The sequence below is a fragment of the Notothenia rossii genome (genome assembly GCF_949606895.1).
Source record: "Notothenia rossii genome assembly, chromosome: 1".
Classification (NCBI taxonomy): Eukaryota; Metazoa; Chordata; class Actinopteri; order Perciformes; family Nototheniidae; genus Notothenia; species Notothenia rossii.
This window is the reverse complement of record NC_136912.1, coordinates 26,280,197-26,306,326: the sequence shown is the minus strand read 5'-3', so window position 1 is coordinate 26,306,326 and position 26,130 is coordinate 26,280,197. Positions and strand designations below refer to the sequence as shown.

Here is a 26,130-nt window from a genome sequence, read left to right as displayed (position 1 = left end):
CCAGCAGAGAGCCCCAAACGTTCTTCTCCCTGGCCACATCAATCAGCTCTGACTGGGGGATCCCAAGGCGCTCCCAGGCCGGCGAAGAGATATAATCCCTCCACCTGGTCCGAGGTCTACCCCTTGGTCTCTTCCCAGCTGGACGTGCCTGGAACACCTCCCTAGGGAGGCGCCCAGGTGGCATCCTAACTAGGTGCACCAACCACCTCAACTGGCTCCTTTCGACGCGAAGGAGGAGCGGTTCAACTCCGAGTCCCTCCCGGATGACCGAACTTCTCACCTTATCCCTAAGGGAGACACCAGCCACCCTGCGGAGAAAACCCATCTCGGCCGCTTGTACCCGCGATCTCGTTCTTTCGGTCATGACTCGTTCTTTCGGTCAAATTCAAACATGAGAAATAATATTAAGTTGTCAGTTCAATATAATGTTATTTAGGTTGTTATCATCAGAGAAGCAATTACATTTCTCTTGGGAACACAGAAACATCTCAGCAAAAATTACAATGCACAACACTGAAGAGTCCGGGGATTCTCTTTAAAAACAATATTATTTTATTTTGTATTTTATTGGTATTGTTATATACATGGCATAATTTGTGCTTTTTTATTATCAAGAATAAAACCACAAGGGAACACATCAGAAAATTCAACTTTAAACCAGGATTGAATTGTTATTTTTTCTGCAGGATATACCGAGAGTTCTACAAAAACAGAAGAAAAGGGAAGGAAATGACAGAAAACCATATAGATAGATAAGTAGATTGATAAATATATAGTTTTTCCAGAGACACTTGCAGATGGTCCACTGAGGGTAGTGTGAACGTTCAGACTGTGATGTGCTTTTACCAACAGCAGCAAAGGCACCTGTGTATCACTTGTTTAAAAAAAAGAAAGTATGCCTCAGGGCCTTTTCCAGTTGAGTTCATACAACCAACTCATCCACAATTTCTCCCAGGGGGATTTCTACCACACAAATTTGCTGATTTCCAGCCATCGCAGATTTTGGACTCTAGGTTTGCCGGCTCGAGGCCATTCACACTGATCCGCCTGTCTGAGAATAATTGACATATCAAAAAATAACCCCACAAAATAATATTTTGGACATTCGGGACTTTTCTTGCTTATGTTGCTGAACTAAACTATGTAGGGACATTTTTCCTGAAGTTTGAGTTTGGTTTGGCAAAAAGAGACCAGACTCAATAAAGAACCGAAGAGATGAGCTGAAAATATCAAAACATGTTATTCTGTGAGTGATGGGTAAGAGATGAAAGACAAGGTATAGTATAGTCAATACAGTATAACCAAAGAAGGGAACAAAAAGGAGTGTGTTAAAAGAAAAAAGAAGGTTTCTCGATGACACAGAACACCAACATGACTGAGAAGAAAGAGGCATTGGCATGAAAGCCCAAATGTCAAGAGTCAGATGAATGAGTGAAAAAGTCTGAGGACCAAGGAACACAGGCCGAAGATATTATGCTCTGTAACTCTATCAAAATTGGACTGGCCGTCTTCCTACTGCTGCCTCTGCCTCACTGGAGGTTTGACCCGTACCATACAACGGTTGTTCTGCTATAACACCTAACCAATACCACAGTTTTAGTAAAAATGCTTTATTCCATTTGGCTTCTGTCTCTAACAAAAAGCATTGTATGCCCAGGTAAAATTCATCCAGAGAAACCCTGAATCTGGTACTGATAGTAAGTACAAATGTTTTTCATCCAGTCCTGTGAAGAAGAGCAGACATACCTTTTTTTTATCAGACAGAGAGAGTGGAAAGGCAAAATAAGGTTTTCTTTTGCCAGTCCAGTTTATGTAGGTGCATAGACAAAACAAAACTGACAGCATGGAGGAGGTATAAAGGAGAGCAGCAGCACAACATGGGAAGGCAAAGCATTAATGAAGGGAAACTAACTGTATTCAAAGAGATAACAAGTACAATATTTGATCTGAAGAAAAGATAACTAAAATAGAATAAAAGTTAATGTAAAAAATAATGAAATCTATTGAGGAAAAAGCCTGATGAATGCAAGGTTGAAGCACAATTATTCGCATTAATAAACCTATAAAAAAAGTGGGGCCCGAGACCATATTCCTATTAGGTGAAGATTAATGCAGAAGGGTCACACGTCAACATTTGGGTTGAAAGACTAGAGGGGAAGGAGGGGGAAGGCCTTTCTGGTATAGATTGGTCCGTTAGCTAGCCTTAGCTTCCCACTAGACTAAACCGATTTCTGATATATGTGTTGGCTAAAACAAGGTTCACACCAATGTCTGATAGCCAACTGAGTCCATGTCCAATCCTTGCTGGCAAGTTTGCAGTCCATCACCATATCTGTTTATCTTAACTGAAGCAGGAGAATGACTTCCAGGACGTTTTTGTTTATACGGTAAACACACAACTCACTTTTCTTGTGAGAGAGTTACGTGTTCTCAGAAAACCCCGAAATGTCATCCTTGTGACTTTCAGAAACCGTCATGGCAGCATTTCAACAATGGCAAAGAAAGCCAATTGGAGCCCCAGGGTGAAAATGTCCATCCATGTCCATGAGTAGCATCATACCCACCAGCTAACCTTGGCTTTTGCTTCCTGCCAAGTCATTCCTCCTCTTGACTAGCATTAGCAACTGACCAATCTGTAATATTTAGGTTGGTGGGCTGGCAACTTCTCACCAAGGCTTAGTCCATGTTGATTCAGTCCTTTTGCTGGCATTAGCTTCACGCTAAGCCAGAGTCCATGTTGTTTTGGTCTGTTAGCAAGCATTAGCTTCCTGCCAAGCTGTAATCCATATAGTTCAACCGGTTAACAGACCTGAACTTCTCGCCATGCCACAATCCATTTTGATTCGGTCTGTTAGCTGGCATTGGCTTCCCACTGCGCCATAATTCATGTTGATTCAGTCAGTTGGCTAGCATTAGCTTCAAACTCTAATAGTCCATGTGTCCGAGGTGTCTGTCGACGCCCCACTCTCAGCTCCAGAGACAAAAGTTACTGGTTGTTTGGCAGGTAGAGCCTTTCTCAGCCGGGGAAAGATAGAGCTTGCCATTAGCGCAGGCACAGAGCTCGTACACAGTCTGTTTGGTGTAGGTGGTACCTGCTGGCGCTCCTTCCAGCGGGTCAACAGTGCTGCCGAGGGGGATGTTGCCCAGTTTGATGGTGTTGGCGTCGAGAAAGATCTGTGGAGATGAAAGAGAAATTATTAAGAAACCTTTGATTTCTGAGCAATGGATGGTGAAAAACATAAATAAAGGAAGATCATAAATATAAAATGTTGACACACTGACGTTGATGATACTGCTGTAGGGGAATGAGCTCACATGATTAATCCTGGTGCCTCAAATAACACACACAAAAAAAGTTATGTTGTCTGAAAAAAGGAAAAAGAGAGAGAGGGAGCACATTGCCATAGGGCAGGGGTATTCAACTAAAATTCAACGAGGTCCAGTTAGAGAAAACCTCCCCATGCAAAGGTCCGGAACTTCAAAATGTCTAAGTTGCTTTATGAATTAGTGTGATATATAGGCCTATTGAAGTAGCCTGCAGCTTTATCAACGTCTGCATGTAATCAACAACTGACTGCCAATCAAATAAAGAAAGTACAATTTATAAACAACAATATTTATTGTCATTAACTATACAGATATACAGTAAAATACTGTGGATATGTGTAATGTTCCTCTCGGGCTGCATTTAAAAATAAAATAGAGAAAATAAATAAAATAACTTTTGAAAATGTGTGCATCTTAAAAGTGCTTAATTTTAGATAAATAAAATAAAGTGTAGCAGCAGCTTGAGTTTCCCTTTTTCTTTGTTAACCGTTTCACATCATGACTTAATAGTTTCAGACGAGTATAGAACAATATCAGTCTTTGCACAACATAACAATTGAACAGTTTTAAAGTTTCTCTTTCTTTCCATCTTATATTGCAGTCCCTCACTCACTTTGTTCTGTTCAGAGCGAGAATTGAGCTCGAGCTTGTCCTGCCAGGAGTTTAAATCTGGGCTGAAATGGTGTCAGGGCCATTCTCATACACACATGCAGGTGCTCATTGGTTAGCCTCGGTTAGCCTGCCCTTGAACGATATTTAGTATAATTTTGATCCTGGTCGACTGATCATATTGGGCTCTGAGACTGCTTATCTTTTGTGACTTCAGTTCTGACTTGAGAGGGAATGTTTGGTCGAACACTTTGTGTTTTGTCTCATAGTGGCGTTTTGGCACTTTTAATGAGCACCACGGTCTCTGAACAAATGAGATACACTGGTTCTGTGCTCCCAGTGGGCAGGATGAACATGAATGAGTCCGTCCACTCAGGGTTAAAAGCTCTGTTCTCACTGTCCACTTTCCTCTTCTTGGAGAGCGCCATGTGTAATTGTTTCTCTCCCTGTCTGCCGCTAACACGCCTGTTCACTCTCCTCTCCGCTTCTCTCTGCCGCTCTCTCGTCTCTTCTCCTGTGTTTCTCTCCCTGTATCGCTCACTCATCCCTTTCGCCCCCTGTTGGCGGCGGTTAAAATAGAATTGCCCCGTCAAAATTGAAATCCCCTATTAATGTATTGATTATAGGTCCGGGTCCGTATAGGTCGGCGTCTGGGTCCGGATCCGGACCGCGGTCCGCCTGTTGCCGACCCCTGCCATAGGGGATGACTATACTCGCTGTGGTCGACTAGGGTTGTCATCACAAAAGATCTACTGAGACAGGAAGGGAATTTCTATTTAGAATGGGTCTCTTTTGATAAAGAGTGGGAGTGAACGAGGCAGAGGGCAAGGTAGGTGAAGAGAAACACACAGGAATCAGTGGGAGAGGAGTGAGGGGAAGACAAATAAAAAGGGGAAAGACAGACACAAGGGAAAGCATGCTGCGAAAAACAACTTCACACAAACTGAGCCATCTTTTAGAACAGATCATTTGCTGCAGTATCATATTTCTATGTAAACATCTGTCAAAGAATAACATATTAGAAAAAGCTGATTCATTTTGTTAGATATTTTTCCAAGAAACATCTGACTACATTTAAAACAAAAAGACAAGAATAATCTTCTAAATAAATCAAGCAGCTTATTAATATTCAGATAAATCAAGATCAGTGACACTGAGTCAGTGTTATTTATGGACCCAGTGAACATTTAGTGATATAAATGGAAAGGCAGAAGTTATTTTCTTGTTTTTCAAAGGCCAGCACTTCACTTTTCCTCCCACTCCCAATGATCTCTCCACCATTTCTCCCCCCCACTGGTCTCATTCACTGACCCTTACTTCTCCCTGCATTCATTCAGCTCTTCTCATCTTCAGATTGATACAAGCTGAGATTCTAACGAGAATCATTACACAATCTTGGTTTCTATTGACTGCTGTGCCTGCTTATTTATTTACTCTTGCAATCTTCAGTGTTCAAGGTGTTCTCCCCTCTTTCTCTTACTCACACACAGTAACACACACCCAGAGGCCGGGCGATAATCTCAGCAGACATCTGTATCCCCATTATTCATGTTCTTCATTTTAAAAAAGAAAGAGGGGAAGTGAAAAAGTGTTCGGAAAAATAGCTATGAGTGCAAAAAGACAGCGGAAGAGAGGGGAATGAGAGGGAGTCAGATGAAAGGAAGTCAGAGAGAAAATGTCACATTAGAAGTGGTTGGGAGAAGATGGGGGCCACAAAATGAGGGAGATAAGATGAATGAAAGATAAAAGGAGAGGAGAGGAATGAGGGATTCAGATACCCAAACAGCTAGGAACCAATTAGTATAACTAATGATTTCACATTGGCTGACGGGGCATATCTCGGGCTGTATAAACAACACACACCCACACACATGCGCACACGCACACACTATTTCTGCGTGATGGAGCAGAGCAGGGGTGTGCTTTAAATGTCTGTGCAGCTTAAAGTACATCTATTAACCATTTACATGGAGATAGATGTGCAGGTAAAAGACTGTGGCAGCTTTAAAGATGGTGTCATAATAGCCTGGAGGTCTACACTTAGTGATATACTCAAACTCTACAAGAACTCCTGTATTATTCATTTCCATTTTGCAACCTAAAGGGTCCTAGGTGTTTTAAATATATTAGTCGAGAGGCATTGAGGCAATTAACTCATTGACTGTTTCACACCTATCTTACCCTGGAGTTTAAAGGTATGATCATTTGTACTGTGCAAGTTAGGAGGTAGACATGGGGGGAGGGGTTACTATATGTTTTGAGTTTAAATGTCTACATACAGTATGCACCCAAAACAGGATGTCACCAAACACAGCATGCAGTATCGAAATAAGTCAACCACCCTGAAGGTAATACATCCCATCCAAAGCACAATTTCTATGACACAAAATAGTAAATACAATAAACCAACACAAAGAAAATGACCTCATAATACATTTTACCATATTTGTAACTAATGTACAGACAAGACTGCTGACATTTTTCAGCAACATGGTCCAAAAATGTATATACACATTTATATTCATGTTTCCCAAATCTTAAAAACAGAGGCAGTAGGTGGAAAGTTAGCATGACCAAGAGTCAAAAAATATTTGAGAATTATTTTGTACGTTTGTTATACTGTATGCCATACCTTTTACCATACAATGTCAAGATCATTGTTCAGACCTTAGTGGAACAATTCTGTGGCTGCTCACTGACAACTGTTCCACACAGCTCAGGTATTCTAAATATCAAAAAGTTGCATACTATTACTTGCATTTTTTTTCCTTATAGTCATGTTCCCAAACAGTATTAGGGAAAACAGCTGTTATTCCAGTTCTTAAAGGTGACCTATCATGCAAAATGCACTTTTGTAAGTCTTTTATACATGAATGTGTCCCTGGTGTTCCAGGAAACTCACCAAGTGTCAGAAAACACAACCCTCTCTATTTTCCTCCATTCCCAAATCTCTTAAAAAGGGGCTGCAACGGATCTGATACAGACTGATCCAGATTTGAACACTTCTATGAAGTCACAGGAGTGGCGCTACGGCTATTGGGCCAACTCCACCAATCAGGAGGAGACAACCACGGACATTGCCGTTCGAAAGCGCTGGAGACGCTGTAGTATATATGCCAGGCCTGTAGATGGTGCTGTTCTCACAGAATCAGCCCATGAAAAGACAGTGTTAAATTGAGCGAAATGAGGAATGGCTAAAATGCATGATCTCTTTGGGATTTTGAAAAATAAAAAGTATAAATATGCCTTATATAGGTATGGTCCTACACTATATTATTCAAATATAGCATGATAAGTCCACTTTAAATTATTAAAAACTCAACAACAGGAACCAAAGTGGCAGAATAGCAAACCTCTTTTAAGCTATAAACAGCCATCTCATTAGCTCGCTATGCCCATTGGTTTTAATAAGACATAGTAACACTGACAACACGACTCTTTACGAACTAGTGAAAAACTATGTGCACTTAACACCCCATGTGCCGGGCAAAGGAAAACACCACATCACATCTCTAACTGTCATGGTATGCCTTTAACAGGTCCCTGGTGCACACCTGCCATCTTCCCTTTGGCTTCCCAATAAAAGCTGCCAGGGTTAGGTTATAGCCTTACAGAGGAGAGGACTCAGTCACAGTTGACAACATAACCCAAATCTAATTCTAACAGCCTGCTTGCCATAGCAATGAAAACCTACAATTAACTTTGGCATGGCGACGGGAAGGGAGAATGAGGGGAGATAGGTGTCTGTTTATGTGAGGAAATGCCAATAAAATTACTGGTTTGTCTTCCATAACATTGGTAGCATCATGAAAAGCCAACGGAACAGAGAGGAGGGGAACAGAGGAAGGGAGAGATGAGAATGAAAAGAAGTAGGACAGTAGGGATGGATGGAGAGACAAACAATGAGGGAAGCAGAGTGCCACTGGAAAGAGGAGAAGGCCATTAGTAGGTAAGGATGAAAGACAAAAAGCAGGATCGATAAAAAGGAGACAAGGGGTGAGAGGTGAGAGGAAGGTGGATAGAAAGAGAGATACGGACGCTATGTAGAAGGCACAATGGACAGTGGAGGAGACATACTACAGGTAGACGGATGGATGGAAGTAGAGGAAGGAGAGTTGAAGTCATTTGTTGTAGCTTTAAGTGGGATCAGCGCTGACATTCATCCCAAATGAAAGTTTATTAGTGTGTTAGGTCAGCTTGTTCTTGTCTGTACATGTGAACGTGTGTCGAAGACATGCTTCCGTGAATATAACAGTGTTTGTGAAGATGTATAAGGGAGGGATTTTTTTAAGGGCAATGTTCTGCATATAAGCAAAATACCTGCATTGTAGTTTTTTTGTAAGATAACACATACATCCGCAAATCAAACAAAAGGGAGATTATTTTTGAATGTGCGTCATTCACTTCAATAACAACCCAACAAACTGAACGATTTTAGCCCAAGCTATGTTATACTAAACTTAAACAAGTAATCATGTTGCCTGAAAATAACCACATAGTTTTATTTTTTTCAATTTACAACATTAATCGCATGTAATCCGGAGGAAAAATAATTCTGCTGATAATGTAGGCCTATGCAATGCTTAATTTGATATTGTTAGGATATATATATGAATATACATGTAGCAATGCATGCACATTTACAAAGATATGAGCAATGTTCAAAATGAAAGTGAACACCTATATGAAAAAATTATAATTTGGGTCCCATAAATGATTGCATTTCAATCTGAACCTTACAGGCAAACAGTCCCACAACACTTAACTACAGAGCTTTGGGGTTGTCTATATTGTTCACTCCATGTATGAAGCGAGGATGTGTGTCCCTTTGCATAGATGTACAAGTGTTGGTGGGTGGCTCGGTGTGTGCATGCAGAATGGATGTGTGTTCGAGCCCATCTTCCTCCGACATCAGTTTAGCAAGTACGTGGCTCTGGAGTCAAGGAGAAGGGAAACACGCAGGAAGCGGCAATTATGGAGGGTCAAAACATTTTTCATGGATGATTTCCTTTGGCACAGCTGAGGAACAGGCAAAAGAGGGTGGGAGGCAAATATGCTGCCAGAGAGGAGGGGAAGGCTGCGATGAAAGGACAAGCTTTTCTTGGGATAAAAAAAGTGGGGCGAAGGGAAAAAGACAGCAAAGAGGATACTAGGGTTAAAGTGTCTTCGGGGGGAGATCAGGAGGAAGAGCATGTGATGTTGAGGAGTAGCTTAGGAGGAAGACAGGTGACTGAAGGTTAAAGCAGCTGCACACATATACAAAAAAAGGTTCTGCTGTTGACTTGTCTGCAGAAACATATTTTGTTAGTTACAAATACCCAAACACGTTTACTGCAGCTTTCTTTTCATGTTCCCCTGACGTATGTCAGAAGCACAGTGCAAACATGTCCTAGGGCAGTTAGTGCTAAAGGGGAAAATGCTTTTTATTTTGTAATGTATAATGCAATGTGTATTTTCTTTGCCCTTTTTAAGAGTTATAACATTTAAAGAATATTTGTAGCTAGGCCTGCCAAAAGTCTGCGGATGAAAATTCCCGATGTTAGCTTACTCTGGGGGAGTAAATGACAAGTCAATTTCACCTGGTTGATTAAACAAATAAAGTAAATAAACTTTCCAACAAGATGCAAATAAATAGTACCAATGTTTTGAAAGCACTTGTGTGTCTGCTTTCAAATTTGTATGTAGCATACATACAAATGTCATAGTCATAGAAGCAGATCGAATTTGATATTAATGTTTTCAGCTTGCATTAGATTTCTCACCAAATCACTTTTTCTAAGGAAAAAGACAAATAGGAAACTGATTTCCTGTACCCTATCAATTTTAGTGTTCTGATTGAAAACAAATATAATGGGCTCAAAGGACAATTGAAGTATTAAGGATAATGAAACCACATTCAAGTTGCTTTGCTATGATTGCCTAACAAAGAAAGCAGCATGTGTTGCTATCAGAATTTCCGCACAAACTTGGGGCAGGCCAGCATAAAATTATAATGACCTGGAACCAAAGTGGACTAGAAAGTGTCAACTTGAAAGTCTTTGAATGAGAGGATGGAGAGAAGAGTGGAGAGAGAGAGAGGGAGCGTTGAAAGAGGTTGAAGGACAATAATAGTAACATTTCACCAGCACCACACACACTCAATAACACAGAGAATTGTGCACACAGAAAAACACACAACTTGCCTAGCCTCATCTCCCCTTGACTCCTTTTCTTATTTTCTTTCTCTCTATTGCTCCCCCTGCACTCACACATGGAACATACGCACCCACTCCACCAACACAAATAGGTGGGAGGTTGTAAAGCTATCTGAGTGCATTACACAGACCATTAGGCGCCTTGAATGGACACACGCTGGAATGGGAGCTGACAATGGACTAAATGACAGAGGCAGGAGAGAGACTGACAGTGTAGTAACCCTGATGTAGCGGGACATAAAGCCATATCAGCCTGCTCTACTGTACCATACAGTGACACACACACACAACTGCAAACACAGACAAATGCTTTCATGGCTGCATCTACAGGTAGGCAGGAATAAAACGCACAATGCGTAACACAGTTGCGATAGCACAAATAAGAGAGAGAGACAAACAGACACAACTCCCACACACAACGAAAGACTGATGAGGAGTTACATCAGACTGATGGAATAACTAACACACACACATTTATAATGATCGCCTCGGGCCGTGAAACTAATGAATTTTCCAACGTTAATCACACCTTTTGAAAAACACCCTCTTCTCTCAGCAATTGGCAGGTATCAACTAATCTGCTATCCCCCACCCTCCAGCACGCACACACACACACACACACACACACACACACACACACACACACACACACACACACACACACACACACACACACACACACACACACACACACACACACACACACACACACACACACACACACACACACACACACACACACACACACACACACACACACACACACACACACACACACACACACACACGTAGATGCAGACCCTCAAAGAGTTGAGTTGGATGATGAAAAGAAGTTTTGGAAGTAAACATGGAAGCTCTAGAGATTGAGAAAGGCGGGGACCACAGTGTGATCTGAGTGCACTCGTGTGTGTGTGTGTGTGTGTGTGTGTGTGTGTGTGTGTGTGTGTGTGTGTGTGTGTGTGTGTGTGTACATCCCTGACTATACATGCTCTGTGTTTCTGTGCATTTGAGTTGGTGAGTGTGCATGTGGCTGTGTTCTATGTGGGTGTGTGTGTACTTCTAGTCTATTGCATCCACTTGTTCAAGTGTATGTGCTTATTTTCGTGTGTTGTTGTATGTTCGTGTTTATATGTTTGCTATGACTCAACAGCATTAGTGTGTACGACAGGGGAGTTACCCCCTGCTAGCATTGTAATTCACCCACCATTCTGCCATACCCGCAGGTAAAACAACAAGCAGCGAGAAAAAAATAAAAAATAAAATCCAGTCCCAGTGTACCAGCCCAATAACACCTCCAGGCTACAGCATGTTAATAAACCCCAGCCTTGTGTCAACAAACAATACAACTCCATGGTTACCTAACTTTGTTAAAAGTTGCTGTAGTTAACCCGATTTTAACTCGCTTCAGTAATCAGCAGAGTGAAGCTAACTCAAATTGTTACTTTTATGCTTATCAAGAGCACAAACGCAAATGTGCATGCCGGCACTATGGTTTTATTACATCTCTGAAGAGTCTTTAAGATAATGATGACAGAGAAGCCATTTGTGTTCAACTTTTACAAGGTGTAATGCCGTATATTAAAGGTATTAATTTAACTTGTTTACTTGCTATTGTTTATTCTGGAATGAGGCTGACTTTGGTTTGACCTTTGTCTGTATTCTTTCTGCTCATTAGCTTCCAACACCAGAGAGGAAACGCTACTGTCCGGTTTTCCAGCATAAACCCATCTCAAATACTGTGTTATATTTAGACTCACTGCTTTGATTGGCACATCCTGACAACTACACCATCCACGCTTCTCTTGTGAGGCGATCAGTCTTCTTCTGTTGTTTCTAAGGTGATAAAAAACCTGGACCTCTTCAAGCTATACACTTCAAGAACAAATGGTATTATTAACAGAGACATGTGTCTGGTGAGCCATAGCTGAAGAGGCCGGCTTCTCAGGTGAGCAGTCAAGTGAAATAAAACTCAAAACACACACTTAAGGTAGCAGCAGCAATCACCCTTATTTGCTATATATAATATATTGTAACAGTGTTGATGTGCTGAACAACTTCCTTTTCATCAAAGTGATGTCAAATGATGTGCACCGTTTTCTAAGCTTTTATAATATAAAATGCATCATCTCCATGTCTATGTTGATTAATAACAGGAAAGAGGACACCTTGTGTTTCTTCACCTCTAAATATAACTAATATATAAAGAAATCTGTGCAGTGTAGATGGTACATACACAAATGTATGACCATTACTTTTGTAAAACAGCCCCCTTAATAACAATACCAAGCAGCCGTAGTCACAAATAAATCTGCACATGTGCTTTTAGGGAGAATATATAGGCTATGTCAGTAGTGGATTTCACCACCACTTTACCAGTAAAGATCTTTACTGTACTCTCACTAGAAAGGGACAGAATGATACCTGGCCTTCATTAATACTCTAGGGCAGCGGTTCCCAACCTTTTTCAACTCAGGGCCCACTTAAGAATCTACATTTTTTTCGCGTCCCACATTCAACCATAAACACTACGGAGGCTAAATGAAGTTCTGATTGCTCAATTCAGAACAAGTGACACGTTGTTAATCCAGTAGTACAGACCACTGTCAAGGACTGTGATGATCGTTGCCGAGGAGGATCAAGAAAGAGAAAGGAAAAAAGGTTAACATTAAAATAAATCTTAATAATGAATTGTTTCCACACAAATCATAATGTTTTACAAATTATTTGGCGGACCACTTGCAATGCGTTCGCGGCCCACTAGGGGGCAGTGGCCCACAGGTTGGGAACCAACACAGTCTCACTCCCTGATCGTCAAAGAGCGACGCTTGGTCAGGGTCCTTTGACGTGCAATTGTGACGCACCGAGTCTTCTTCAGCTTCATAAACGGACGCAAAGAGCTTTCAACTGATTGCAATGTATTCCCATCGGCAGCGGTATTTGACGCTCAGGGAAGCACCGCATCAGTCCATGTCGGCGGTTGTTAAAGGCAATGCCATTCCCATTGGATAACGGATAATTTTACACACGGAAGTAAGAATTCTCCTTACTGTCGATTGATTTTACAGTGATATATGCACTACTCATCAACTAATATCACCAGATTATCCTTGCTAATTACACAACAGTAATTGGTTTAAATTATATACAATGCTTTTCTATTTTTCCCCTTCGATTTTAGGGTTGCCGAAGACACAACACTACCCATAATCCTCAGCTATCGTTTTGGGCGAGCCAGACCGCTTTGCTCGACAAACCCCTTGATTAGTCTTCAGGCTTTGTGATTGGATGTTAGAGTGGCAGTGCGCCAAGGTTACGCCGAGCATCAAACAGCACTTTGAAACGGAACGAAGCCCATCGACGGCACACTATCCAAAACATGATTCGAACAAGTCCACCCCAACCTCCACCCATAACTACACATGCTGGCTATTTGTTTGTTTCGTAACATGTCCTATGGCGCGTCTCTACTGGGAATTGTAGTTTTAAAAGAAGTTTTCGTATTTTATCATAATTAGAAGTTGCCAGTATTAAACTGTGTACATACCTGGAGGTTTAGGGGATACAAAACACATTGGTGTTATCAAATGTATCAACACACTTATTAATACCTTATTCTATATGACCATATTCTACAAGTAATAAGCCATTAGTTGAGAGTTTTTCCTCTAATAAGGCAGTAGTACCACAAGAATAGTAATTCTCCCATAATAACAAATATGATCTATTCTTATGTAACAAGACATGAAACAAGTGTGTCTAAATAACTCAAAATTATTTTAAAGTGAAGTCTTGTTCATAACCAATAAGTTAGTAGTTTGGCTCTAATTAGGTATTTATATCTAAGAACATGTTCCCTATTTTAAAGTGATGTCTTGTTCATAACCAATAAGCTAGTAGTTTGACTCTAATTGACCTGAACAGGTTCCTTATTCTAAAGTTGCCTCCTCTTCACACTGTAAATACATTATAGCACACAACTACTGGAATCAACTTCAACAGTACATTAACAAAGTAGGCACATGTTAATATAAAGTGTTACCTTATTTGTTTCTCCGAATCGAAGGGGAAAAATACAAAAGCATTGCACACAATTCAAACCAATTACTGTTGTGTAATTCACATGAACACTGTTGTCAGGATTCGGGAAAAGGTAGGACCCAAATGCAGACTACAAAAAGGGTAAAGGTCTACAAACAAAAGCGAGCTTTATTACAAAAACATGACATAAAACACAACGAAAGGAAAAAACATTGCCGAAAGACTGACCGTGACTGACATGTAGGGAGACAGGAAAAACAAACAATAAACCGACATGGAGCACAGGGGAAGACAAGACTAAATACAAAGAAGGGTAATCACAGGACAAGACACAGCTGGGCAGGGGAGGCAGAAACACAAGGGCAACAGGTGAACACAATCAGACACAGGAGGGCAAAAACAGAGACAGGAATCAACAGACAAGACAGGGGGTGAACACTTTTCAAAATAAAACAGGAAACCAGAGACAGACAAAACATAACACAGACAGACCGTGACAACTGTGGTGTTTTTTAGTTCATGAGTAGTGCAGATATCACTGTAAAATCAATCGACAGTAAAGACAATACTTAGTTCCGGGTTTAAAATTCTCCATTATCCAATGGGAATGGACGCTCACATTGCCTTTAACTGCCGCCGACATGGATGGATGCGGTGCTTCCCTGAGTGTCAAATACCGCTGCCGATGGGAATACATTGCATCAGTTGAAAGCTCTTTGCGTCCGTTTATGAAGCTGAAGGAGACTCGGTGCGTCACAACTGCACACCAAAGGACCCTGACCAAGCGTCGCTCTTGGACGATCAGGGAGTGAGACTATTGGCTTGTTTGAGATGAGCGAGACCGACACAGACCTGCGCAATTGCGATCGCCGTCTTGCTAGTGCGTTGCATGATGGTTAGCAATTTTGTCCGACTTGCTCTGGAGGCTTGACTGCATGAGACGTTGAAATCTCGCGGGACAAAGACGCTGGCAGCCTTGAGAGCGAGGCGGAGCAGTTTCTCTCCACGAGCTGCAGAAGTGAAATGCTTGATGGGAAACGACTCGCTGGTATATTGAGCTGAGCGCTCATTGGTGGTTTTTACCCCGTGCTGCTGATGAAGCTCTCCATTGGCTCCGCAAAAAGTTTTTTGTTGTCTTGTGTCAGTTTTACGTCGGCACTTCCATTCACATTTTTCATCATTGTTCCACAATGTTTATCATCATGAAATTAATATCTATACACATTTTATACTATACTTGCACTGCTTTATGTTTTCATACTTTATATATCTTAGCATATTCATACACACTGTTAATACTGTTCATACTGCTCACAGGCTGCTGTGTATATGTAGTGTATTCATACCCCTCACTGTTTATTCATCATTCAATTCATTCTATATTTTATTCTGTAGATTGTGTATATTACTTTTCACTTTACTGCTTTTTGCACTCCTTTGTGTGTTATTTGTGCATAACACATATTTGTGCATTATTTATAAAGGCAAACCGAGTCAAGCCGACTATGAGCTGTCCGACTTCACGCGGGCTTTTTGAGACCTCCCCAGGCTGCAATCGGCTATTCTCGTCTACTTTCGAGGCGAGCCGCAGCTCATCTCAAACAAGCCTTATGTTGTGGGAACCGGTGCTCTAGGGCAGGGGTTCCCAACCTTTGGTGCAACATTGGTAATTAAAGTTTAAAAGTCTCAAAATGCTACAACTACTGTCACAAACTGGATGAATGTGAAGTATTTTGTTAAAGGAGGATGAAAGCGTAATTAAGGAGCACTATTGGAGTGACTTTGATGGTTATTGGACTCAGGATTAATTCATTTGGATTCCCGCAGAAATTAAAGGACGTCGCAAGTGGAAACAATTCACAAAGGGATTAAACTGTTTAAAACACATGCTCAAAGTAAGCCGGATTTTGCCGATGTGCTTATGTGGATTCAAAAGTCGTAAATAATCTACAAAATGGAGGAGACCGATCTGATCGGAGCAACTGTGACAAATAATCCAACTGAAACCGGCATGGACAATGACTATGTTTTAAAAATGCGCTTATCCAGAAAAGCATTATACACTTCTGTCTTTTTCTGTCTTTAATAGCTACTAACTTGAATTTTTATTAAAACTAATTAATCAATTATTTTTTATATTTTATTGTAATGTAGAGACAACGCTTTTAGTGACAATCATGCATTGCGTTACAATTATATGTAAAAAAAAAAGTAAAAAAAAAAAAAAGTCTAAATACGACATTTGACCTCAAATCATCTGAGGCCTGGCGCCCCCACTGCGGTCTTTGGCGCCCCCCAGGTTGGGAACCACTGCACTAGGGTTTACAGTCACATGCATGTGCTACCCAGTAGTGCTGCTCGATTATGGCAAAAATCATAATCTCGATTATTTGGGTCAATAATTGTAATTGCGATTATTAAATGCGATTATTCATTGACTTTGAAAACATCCATTTATTGGAGAAAAACTGTTTTTAACAGTTGATTACCCTGAACTTTAAGTATAATTCAACTGAAAAACCAAAAAAAAAAAGAAGTAATAATAATAATAAAAAGATTATCGTTTTATTTCGATTACGTTGTTTTTGTAATCGTTGCAAGCCATAATCGTAATCGCGATTAAAATACGATTAATTGAGCAGCCCTACTTCCCAGTGAAACCACAAACTACTGGTGTAACTTGTATGACCTACTCCAGGGCATTTAAAGAATATTTGCTTAGTATGTTATAGTATCACTCCTTGGAGAGCAATGCTGTGCTTTTCTGCTTCTAAATGTACTAAGAGCAAACATCAAAATGTAACACACTAATTGGAGCGCTTGCTTATCACGCTGCATTGGACCTATTCTGCTTGACCGCATATATAGCCTTGCTGACTCTATAAGTGTATTAAGGAGGAGGATATTATATTTCACGCCCTATGACAAGGATCCTGTTTAATAATAACGCTATGATATAAAAAAAAACCTAAGCCATCGATGGAAATAAAAGTTAACTTTAATGATTTTTAGCCAGCCAATTTACAATTAAAACACATTATCTGGTTTTCTATGGCTGATAACTGGAAATTATAAAAATAGGACTTTTTCAACAAATGTAGGTTCCATGATTGAGTTTGCAAGAGTATCTATTCCCGGAGGAGTTGTCTGTTAAAATGAATGGGGAGTGAAGCAAAACAACTTCTCCAGTATGAAGACAGAAAGAGGATGAGAATGAGTGATGCACAAAAGTTGCTGACGAGCTGTGGGTTAATAAAGCGCATATCATGAGACGAGAAGAAGAAGGGATAGATTGATGGAAAGTTACCGTAGAGACAATCAACAAAGAGACGAGTGCGGCGCAGTGAGAGGTTGAACAAACTTGAAGAGAGAATAAAATGAATGGACAAGCAAGAGAGATAGTGAATTAATGTAGGATAGAAAGGAAGATATAGAGAGAGAGTGAAAGAGTTGATAAAAAAAAAAGAAACCAGGAGGACTGCAGGAATCCTGAGAGGATCTGTCAGCTCTCGTTGGCTTTGATTTTAATGGAAGCCAGCGCTCCTCTACCTCTAACCCATTTGGCTCTAATTCCAGCGCAGCTTTCCAAACTTTTTAAACTTTAATGGCCCCTTCTTAAGTGCCAGTTGCTGACAACATTGATTTGGCTTTAAGCCTCGCTGTCCTGCACGCCTTTATTTTCTCCTGCAAAATCGACAGAAACATCTATTTTCTGCCATCCTCCTCCACCTCCTACTCATCCGATCCTCCTTCTATCCTCCTTCATCCGCTCTCCTGTGTTCATTTGATGGTGTCAGCGGTCGGGGAAAAGCTTGTATGAGAACGGATGAAAAGAAACACTATTTGGATAAGCCTTTCTGTTTAGGGGTGGAGGAATTTCCACCTATTTCAAACGGCTGTGTTGGTAGACAGGGAGGTGATACATTTGTTGCAGACAGTGGGTGAGATGTTTTTTTGCACTGCACTTAAATGAAGCGGTATCTGATTAAACAATAGGCTATATAAGAAAAAGTTACAAGTGTTTTGCCTTTTACAACTTCCTCATTTTTTAAATGTGTTTATTTTCTGCAAAGTTACCATTGCTGTGCTAAGTTGTGGCACTTTGCAGACTAAACAGCATCTTGTAATGTTTCCATCTCCGAATTTGCAGTTGATAATGCAATACAAAATATAAAAGGACAACGCTAATGATCTAATCTGTGACTTTGTCTATAGGCAGTGGACATACTGTACTGTATGTCTGTTGCTGGGAATGCTACTTGTCTTACACCATTCGACACACATGGCAGTAATTTAAAACCGTTATAAGTTGGGAAACCATTAGTTTTCCAGGAAAAAAGCAAAAATGAACACTAGATTAAGAGTTAGCATGGGAATCGTGCCCTTCCCGCTGATCAAAAAAGGATAGCTCCCACAATCTTTGCGGAGTTTGAGACATCAGGAACAACTGTCATAAATAATTGACTTATTATAACTTGACAGGTAAGCAGGGTGGTGCTCTAGTCCTGGCTGTCAATAGTGTAAACACATTTACCAGTTTAATTGTTATTTATATAAGTTAAGTTGCTGTTCCCTTGAGTTGCTGGCGCTCAATTGAATCACTTAATACAAAAGGCTGAGTCCCCCATTATTTTTGGGAATATGAAGACAGCTTTCCAACAGCTTGCCATTGGACAATCAAATAATTCTGTTGTTAAATATAATTTATGTTACAATTGATTGTGCAGTGAAAATGTCTAACATGCCATACATGCAGGTCTGAACAATTAGTAAACTGTTGGCAGTCATTTTCCTACCTATTCCGGTCATGGTCAGGACAAATCTGTATATCTGCCAGGAGCATGCAGAGCTCGATGGGGTTAAAAAAGGGCATGGCTGCAGGAGGTGATATGAAATGATAACGTTTTATTGAACTGCATATAATGAATCAAGGAAGTGTTGAATCCAGCAGTGAGACTGTATCAAAATGATATGTAAACGTTTATAGGAATTCAGGCTAATCTAACAGTAGATCTTGATATTGTATATTGATTGATCGGTAGCTCGTCAAACGGGGCATCCCTAATATCAATCTTCTTGTAAGTTCCTTGTGGTCCAGCTCGACAGGGGTCTCACTCTTTACTGTTTAGAACGCAGTTTGACATCAAGTCTTATAATAAAAGAGAATATAAGTGAATATAATAAGAGTTATAAGATCACAAATGCATCTATTCTAGGACATTTTGAGCTGTATTTGAGCTCTACCTAAGTGAACAGAGGTTTTTCATTTATTAGTTCTGTTCTATCTGGCCAACGGGTGCCATCATAGGGCTGGTGAGGTTTGTCCTTCATTTTTTCTAAGTCTCTCCAAGGTCTCACCCCACAATCCTTGTTACAGACTGTTTCGTGCTATTGTTCACAATCAATAAGGGGACATCTATGTATACAGGAATGACATATGAAGAGCGTGAGAGAGAGAAAGTAGATGAACAAAACGGCCAGAGACAAAATAATACATGAAACAGAGGGGGAGAGAAAGAACGAGATGACTGAAAAGAGGTAAAAATTGTAATCCCCTCCCTGTTCCTTGGGAAGTGACAGCCACAGTGATGTATAACCCTGGCAGTGGAAAGTTAATTAGATAGGCTGGGTTACTAAAAGATGAAGGACTGTGAGGCTGAGAAGGAGAGGCGGGGGGCGTGGGGATGAGAAGAAGATTTAGGAGAAGAAAGTTAAAATAACAACCAAAAGAACAAAAGAGAAGGGTAGACAGGGAGATGGTACGAGATGAGAGGAGTTAGAGGCAAGAAGGAAGAAAGTAGAAAATGGGGGAACATGGGAGAGAGATATGACAAGTAGAGAGGTAATATGGAAATGTGAGAGAAGTGACAGGGAAAGGGAGAAGGGAAGTTTAAATAAGAGGCAAAGGGTCTTGGTATTCAGTCAAATGGAGCCATAACAATATGATAGACACACATGCCACAATGCAAAAAGGCAACCACAGCTGCAAACCCCAACATGAATCATAACAACTGTCCCTCTCTGACAATGGCACCCCTTGTGCTCGGCTGAAGGACACACTTCAATATGTCATGAGCTCCGCTGAGCTTGTGATTGCTGCCCTCCATAAAGGGAAGTGCCTGACATGGACCATAAGAACAGGATAAAAACAAATCCTGTCAGACCTTCACACTCAGGCAACTAACTGACCCCAAAATGATTTCCTTAGAAGACACTACCCAATCTTTGGAACAAGGATTCACCTTGTGTTTTATGTACTTCCTCTACTTAACCTCCTATCCAACTACCAGTAATACCATTATGATGAAAAACTCTTCTATTAAGAGCAGAGGTTGCGCTAGACTTTTTCACTGCCCGTCATTTTGACGGACAGGATCGTAACGTAACGTCCACACGGCAGCGTCACGTTGAAGCTTACCGGTGGGTGTGTCTGGCGTGGACCAAAAACCAATCACATTAATCTCCCGCCCCGGACACACAAGCACACGGTTTGATTGTCTAGAGCTTGTGCTGGCTCGTCACGCTTTGCCGAACTGCATTGTGGTTCTGTCGCGTCGCTTTGCCTCCATTGCTTTGCACGCTCGTGAACTGTTAGCTCCGTGTTATGCAAAATTCACAGACATTTAAATGATTTGTATGACAAAGTTAGTTTAGGAAACTATACCATTTCCTTTTTGGCGGGCATGTATAACACGGCATAACACCGGAGCCTCGCTGCGGGGAAACTTTGGCACTGTTCCGAGTCTGCTATAAGATTCTTCCGTCATTATTAAAAAAAAATCGTCATAGACGAAAAATATTCGGTTAACGCGACCTCTGATTAAGAGTAATTAAGAGTAAAAAAAGGTGATTCCTAATATTTAATGTAAGTGGCATTAGCTACTGTAAGCACGGAAGTTAAGTTTAATACATCAATAACAGCTGGGTTGAAGTCCAGTGTTTTTGGACCCACCTAATTGACTGATACCCTACAGACTTTGATACTACTTTCTACTTCCTGGTTCTGGATTACTTGGATTATATTCAAATTGATTCTGTGGGATATATTCAATTTTGTATTATTCATTGAGTATGAGAAAAGCCAAGTATATGTTGTTTTGCATGACATCCACGGCTTCAAGGTTGTGAAGTACTTTAACAAACATGTGGGATGGAGATTTACTAATTTTAAAATAATTGTTGACTGATCCGTTGTAGCTTGGATGATAATACATCAATCCACCTGACACACTTATGAGCTATGGATATTGAATTATATGCAATGAAGTACTTTGACTTGATGAAGAAATTGTTCTACTTTTCAGCAAAAGGTGCCACATTTCCCAACAAATGGAAATACTTCCACGAAATTGCACTTAACAAGAAAACTTAGTAACTGCACCAGCAGTTGATTGTCTCTATCTAACAATTTCTTTGCTGTGTTAGGTTCATAATTGTTGTGAGTATTTTTTGTTTAATTTAGTACATCTACAGGGCAATGCCTTTTTATGCCATTCTGACTGGATGCAAATAAGTAACATCTTTGAAAAATACACCATATTTTACAGAAGGTGATTAAGTGTGGAATTTCCACCAAAATATTATATCTTATTATTTGATTACAAATAAGCCAGAGGTAAAACATATTTTTGAAAGAGGGCAGGAAATGAGAAATGAGTCTAGACACGTAGCATTATACTTTTCCAGTTTTTTTCAGGGACTTCTGTATCTATGTGTGTGTCTGCATGTATGTGTGTGTGTGTGTTTTTGTGCGTGATTGACAATGACAGTAAGTGCAAGGGGGCCATTCTTCTGTTAATTACTGAGTTAATGACAACCCATGCTCCAGCGGACACGCAACATGCAGGCTGATGCATACACACACATATGCCAACACATGGACACACACACACACACACACACACACACAGACAGACACACACACACACACACACACACACACACACACACACACACACACACACACACACACACACACACACACACACACACACACACACACACACACACACACACACACACACACACACACACACACACACACACACACACACACACACACACACACACACAAGGATAATGTCTACTTCTGTGCTCACCCAACGTGGCAGGCTGCTATGCAGAGAGCTTGACAGTGAGATAGCAGGCTAACAATGATACACACACACAGACACACAAACACAGCAGCAGCAACTGACAGGGAACCTCATCAAACCAGCTTTAATGAAGTCACTTCTCCCAAATAGAAATAGGGAAGAAAGGAGGGATGAGAGGAGGAGGGGAGAAAAGGAGGACAAGGTCGCCTGGATTGATGACACTCATTAGCCTAATAAGGTACTTTAATGAAGTGGCCCAACACTATAGTGTGCCATAGATTCTGAAGACACACACAAGTAAATGCACATGCACACAAACGTCACTATTTTGGTTTGAGTTGTCCCCTGTATTTAAACATAGCTATTTTGTCTATACACACACACACACACACACACACACACACACACACACACACACCCACACACACACACACACACACACACACACACACACACACACACACACACACACACACACACACACACACACACACACACACACACACACACACACACACACACACACACACACACACACACACACACACACACACACACACACACACACACACACACACACACCACAACAGAGACTCATACATGACCTGTATTTTCAGAAAAAACAACATAATCATCAATCCATTCTCACACACATTTTCACTTGCAAACACAAGCCCCAGATGTCAACACACTCACCTCTCCTTCTGAGGACTGCAAGAGGAGGTCTTTCCTACAAGACGCTGTGAAGTCTCCCACTCCAGCGTTGACCTCCACCCCTCTGGGGGCCTCCAGGGTCAGGGTGCGAGTTGGCGACTCCAGTCTGATAACAATAAACACACTTTAGTCACGCTGAAAACCTGGAAAATACACTTGCAGACACATAAAGTGAACAGATATCTGGATGTTGGCCTGATGCTCGAGCTACCATTCAACTATTACAACAGGATTAATAATGAATTGACAGTGTTCTCAATCCCCCTGCTGCTCAATCAAAAGCAGAAGAAGGCTATGGTTGTATAGGTAAAGCTATAATAACAAAGGGAAAACCAAGACTCCCTGAGTCAATGTTTAGTCATGACAAAAGACCTCCGTGGAGTACACCCCTCTGGAGTTACATGAAGCAAATCATTAAAAATACATGCTGCTTCTTGAATACAATATTTAAAACCAAAATAGTTAATTAGTAAAAGCATATTTGTTGCATGTTTTATTTTTGGGCTCCCTTATTCGTGTTGGATTGTTTCTAAATAAGCATATTTTGGAAAATGGTTACAGTGACTTCTATGAAAATAGAACCTCTCAAAATGACATACATATAATCATGCAATTAAAATTGTCTGTATAAGCCAGGAATATATCAACACCACGATGTTCTTAGATGATTTAAATAACCTATCTATAACTGGCTAAATAAACTGATTTTAAGGTTCTCAGTGACATGGGCACTCTCAGGGATTCTGGCTCAACAACACAAAGTGATGTTGGGAATTGTTCAAGGACAAAAAGCTGATTGCAAGTTGAGTGAAACTTTTATTCAAGAACAACTGAGTTTTCACATTTTAACCGTCATGTTTTACTTTGTCCTTCATAAAACCTACAGGAATTAATATGAATAATTAAGTATTGTTATACTGCACTGCTCCAAAGAGCTACGTCCATGGTTGGCATCATTCCCCTTGGAGCGTAAAGGGTCAGTAACTAAGCCTGCGACTCAAAGTTGAAAACAATATGAGATGATTAAACAGCTTGGTGGTGTTAGCAAGGGCATGTTGGCAACTGAAATAAAAAAAGAGCACTTTCAGCAAAGCAGACAGAATTACAATTATGAAGAGTGAGTTCAACAACATTTTTATTTTATTTAACCTTTATTTAACCAGATAAAAAGCATTGAGATAAAATCTCATTTACAATGCTGACCTGGCCAAGAAGGCAGCAACGTTACACATTTGTACAAATAACACAGACATATAAAATACAGAGAACACAACTAAGTAAACAAAAAAAACAAAACGAAAAGCAGTCACTACATTGTGCACATTTGGGACAGTAAGAAAGGTACTACTCATTACTGCAAGAGCAGCTGGTGGTAAGGACCTCAGACAACTTCAATTTAAAACAGGCTATGGAGTGTTTCTCAAACTTTTTCATACCAAGGACCACTTATCCAATTAAAAAACACTCGAGGACCACCTAACTCCACAAATATCCAAAAACACATCGTTTTTTACAAATCGCATGAAAATGGTAAAAACAAGTGGCCACATGTGTGATGAAGGTGTTTATCTGGGCTATATCATGCAATCAAAAGTTAAACTTAAGCTCGCTCCATTGCGAAGATATTCCCGCGAGAGTGCGGAAAACTTAAATAAATTCATTTATTTCAAATGTAAAATTTGACCAATATACTCACGGACCACTAGGGGACGCTCACGGACCACCAGTGGTCCGCGGACCACACTTTGAGAAACACTGGGCTGTAGGGACAAGTGCCGTCAGTTTAAGAACGGTCGTTTGCGTTACTGTTTAGTGTCATGTAGACCGTTCGGCCACACAAGGACGACCGAATATGACAGTAAACAACTGCGGAAACGATAACGGGTCCCAAGGTGGATAGAACGGCATACGCAACGCTCTGGGGGGTCCAACGGCTCCGTGTGTGCGCCCTATACGATCATTTTCTGATAATGATGACCCAATAGCCCCGCCTCTCCCCATCTCTGCTGCTCACCCCTGCGTCAAAGTAAACTGCAAACTGAATTCAGATTATTTATCTTTCTCTCGATATGGACATAAACGCGAGTGAAGTCTAATCTGACAGGACGGAGACACACAGCTCTGCTCACCTGCAGCTCCTCCCGCTGTGCAGCGGTGAACGGAGCAAAACACACACTTCAAGTCAGATCATCACCCTTAGCTATTTTAATTACCTCTCAAACTACCTAAACTAGTTATAAATATGTTTATTTTTACTGTCGGGTCACTCATTACTGGATCAGCTGCTGCATGAGACAGACACTGACGCTGTCCGAAGAGAGGTAGGAAAAAGAGAGGCTCCGTGTATTTTATTATTATATTATATAGAGTCGTTATTCATTTGTTTTAAAGCTCAATAAATAACAAAGAAGACCTTTGACCGGCACTTTTATAATTTTGTCCGGAAGATTAAAACTTTAATACACGTTGCTGTGTCCCAATTCAGAGGCTGGGTCCTCCTGAGGACCCAGCCTCCTGAAGACCCAGCCTCGCAGTCCGCGGAGGACCCAGCTTGGGTCCTCCGCGAAATGCGAAATGAGACGGTCTACGGAGCATGTCCTTGTACGTCACCGGCAGTTACCCCTACATTTTGCCGCCCCCGTCACCTAGCAACCAGCTGCAGTCACAAGTGCCGGTCATAATTTCTGACACTAGGCAAAACATTTTCAAACTGTTTTCAAACTGTTTTCAAAACTGTTCAATATGGAGTCAGATCTAGCTGTACTTATTTTGGTTTTATGTTTAAATTATTTTCCCGAGGTCGCAACAGGCTCCCGTGAAGAGGGCTTCATTCTCCCCGCGCATCTGGATAAATTGCGCAGTCTGCTCCTTGCTCCCTATCAAAACAAAATTGTTGCAGTAAGATTTGTATAACAAAAGCAGTTAAATAAATAAATTAGCTTTATAATGAATCCCAACAATATGAAAACCAAACAGGGTTTAGAAATATTTTCACTTCATATTATTTTATGTATGTAATATAAAGAAGACATCTCCAATTGCCCGTATATTTAAATACACAAATTAAATAGGTTTACTTTTCTTTCATGTCGTTTACTATTTGGGTGAGTGAGTACATTTAAAAACGAATCCAGCTGAAACCGTTGTAGCCG

At 40.7% G+C, this 26,130-nt stretch overlaps 1 protein-coding gene across 4 annotated transcripts in view; it reads right to left on the bottom strand.

The window, feature by feature from the left end:
- Positions 1-529: 529 nt before the first annotated feature.
- The window catches only part of sgcz (sarcoglycan zeta), a 422,317-nt gene continuing 396,716 nt past the window's right edge, over positions 530-26,130 (bottom strand). For all 4 annotated transcript variants that reach the window (XM_079681302.1, XM_079681304.1, XM_079681303.1 and 1 more), the window contains exons 7-8: positions 22,961-23,084; positions 530-3,174 (exon numbers count right to left, since the gene is read on the bottom strand). In XM_079681302.1, the coding sequence (XP_079537428.1) occupies positions 2,968-3,174; positions 22,961-23,084 (331 nt within the window). In that variant the 3' untranslated portion in view covers positions 530-2,967. The remainder of the gene's footprint in view (positions 3,175-22,960; positions 23,085-26,130) is intronic.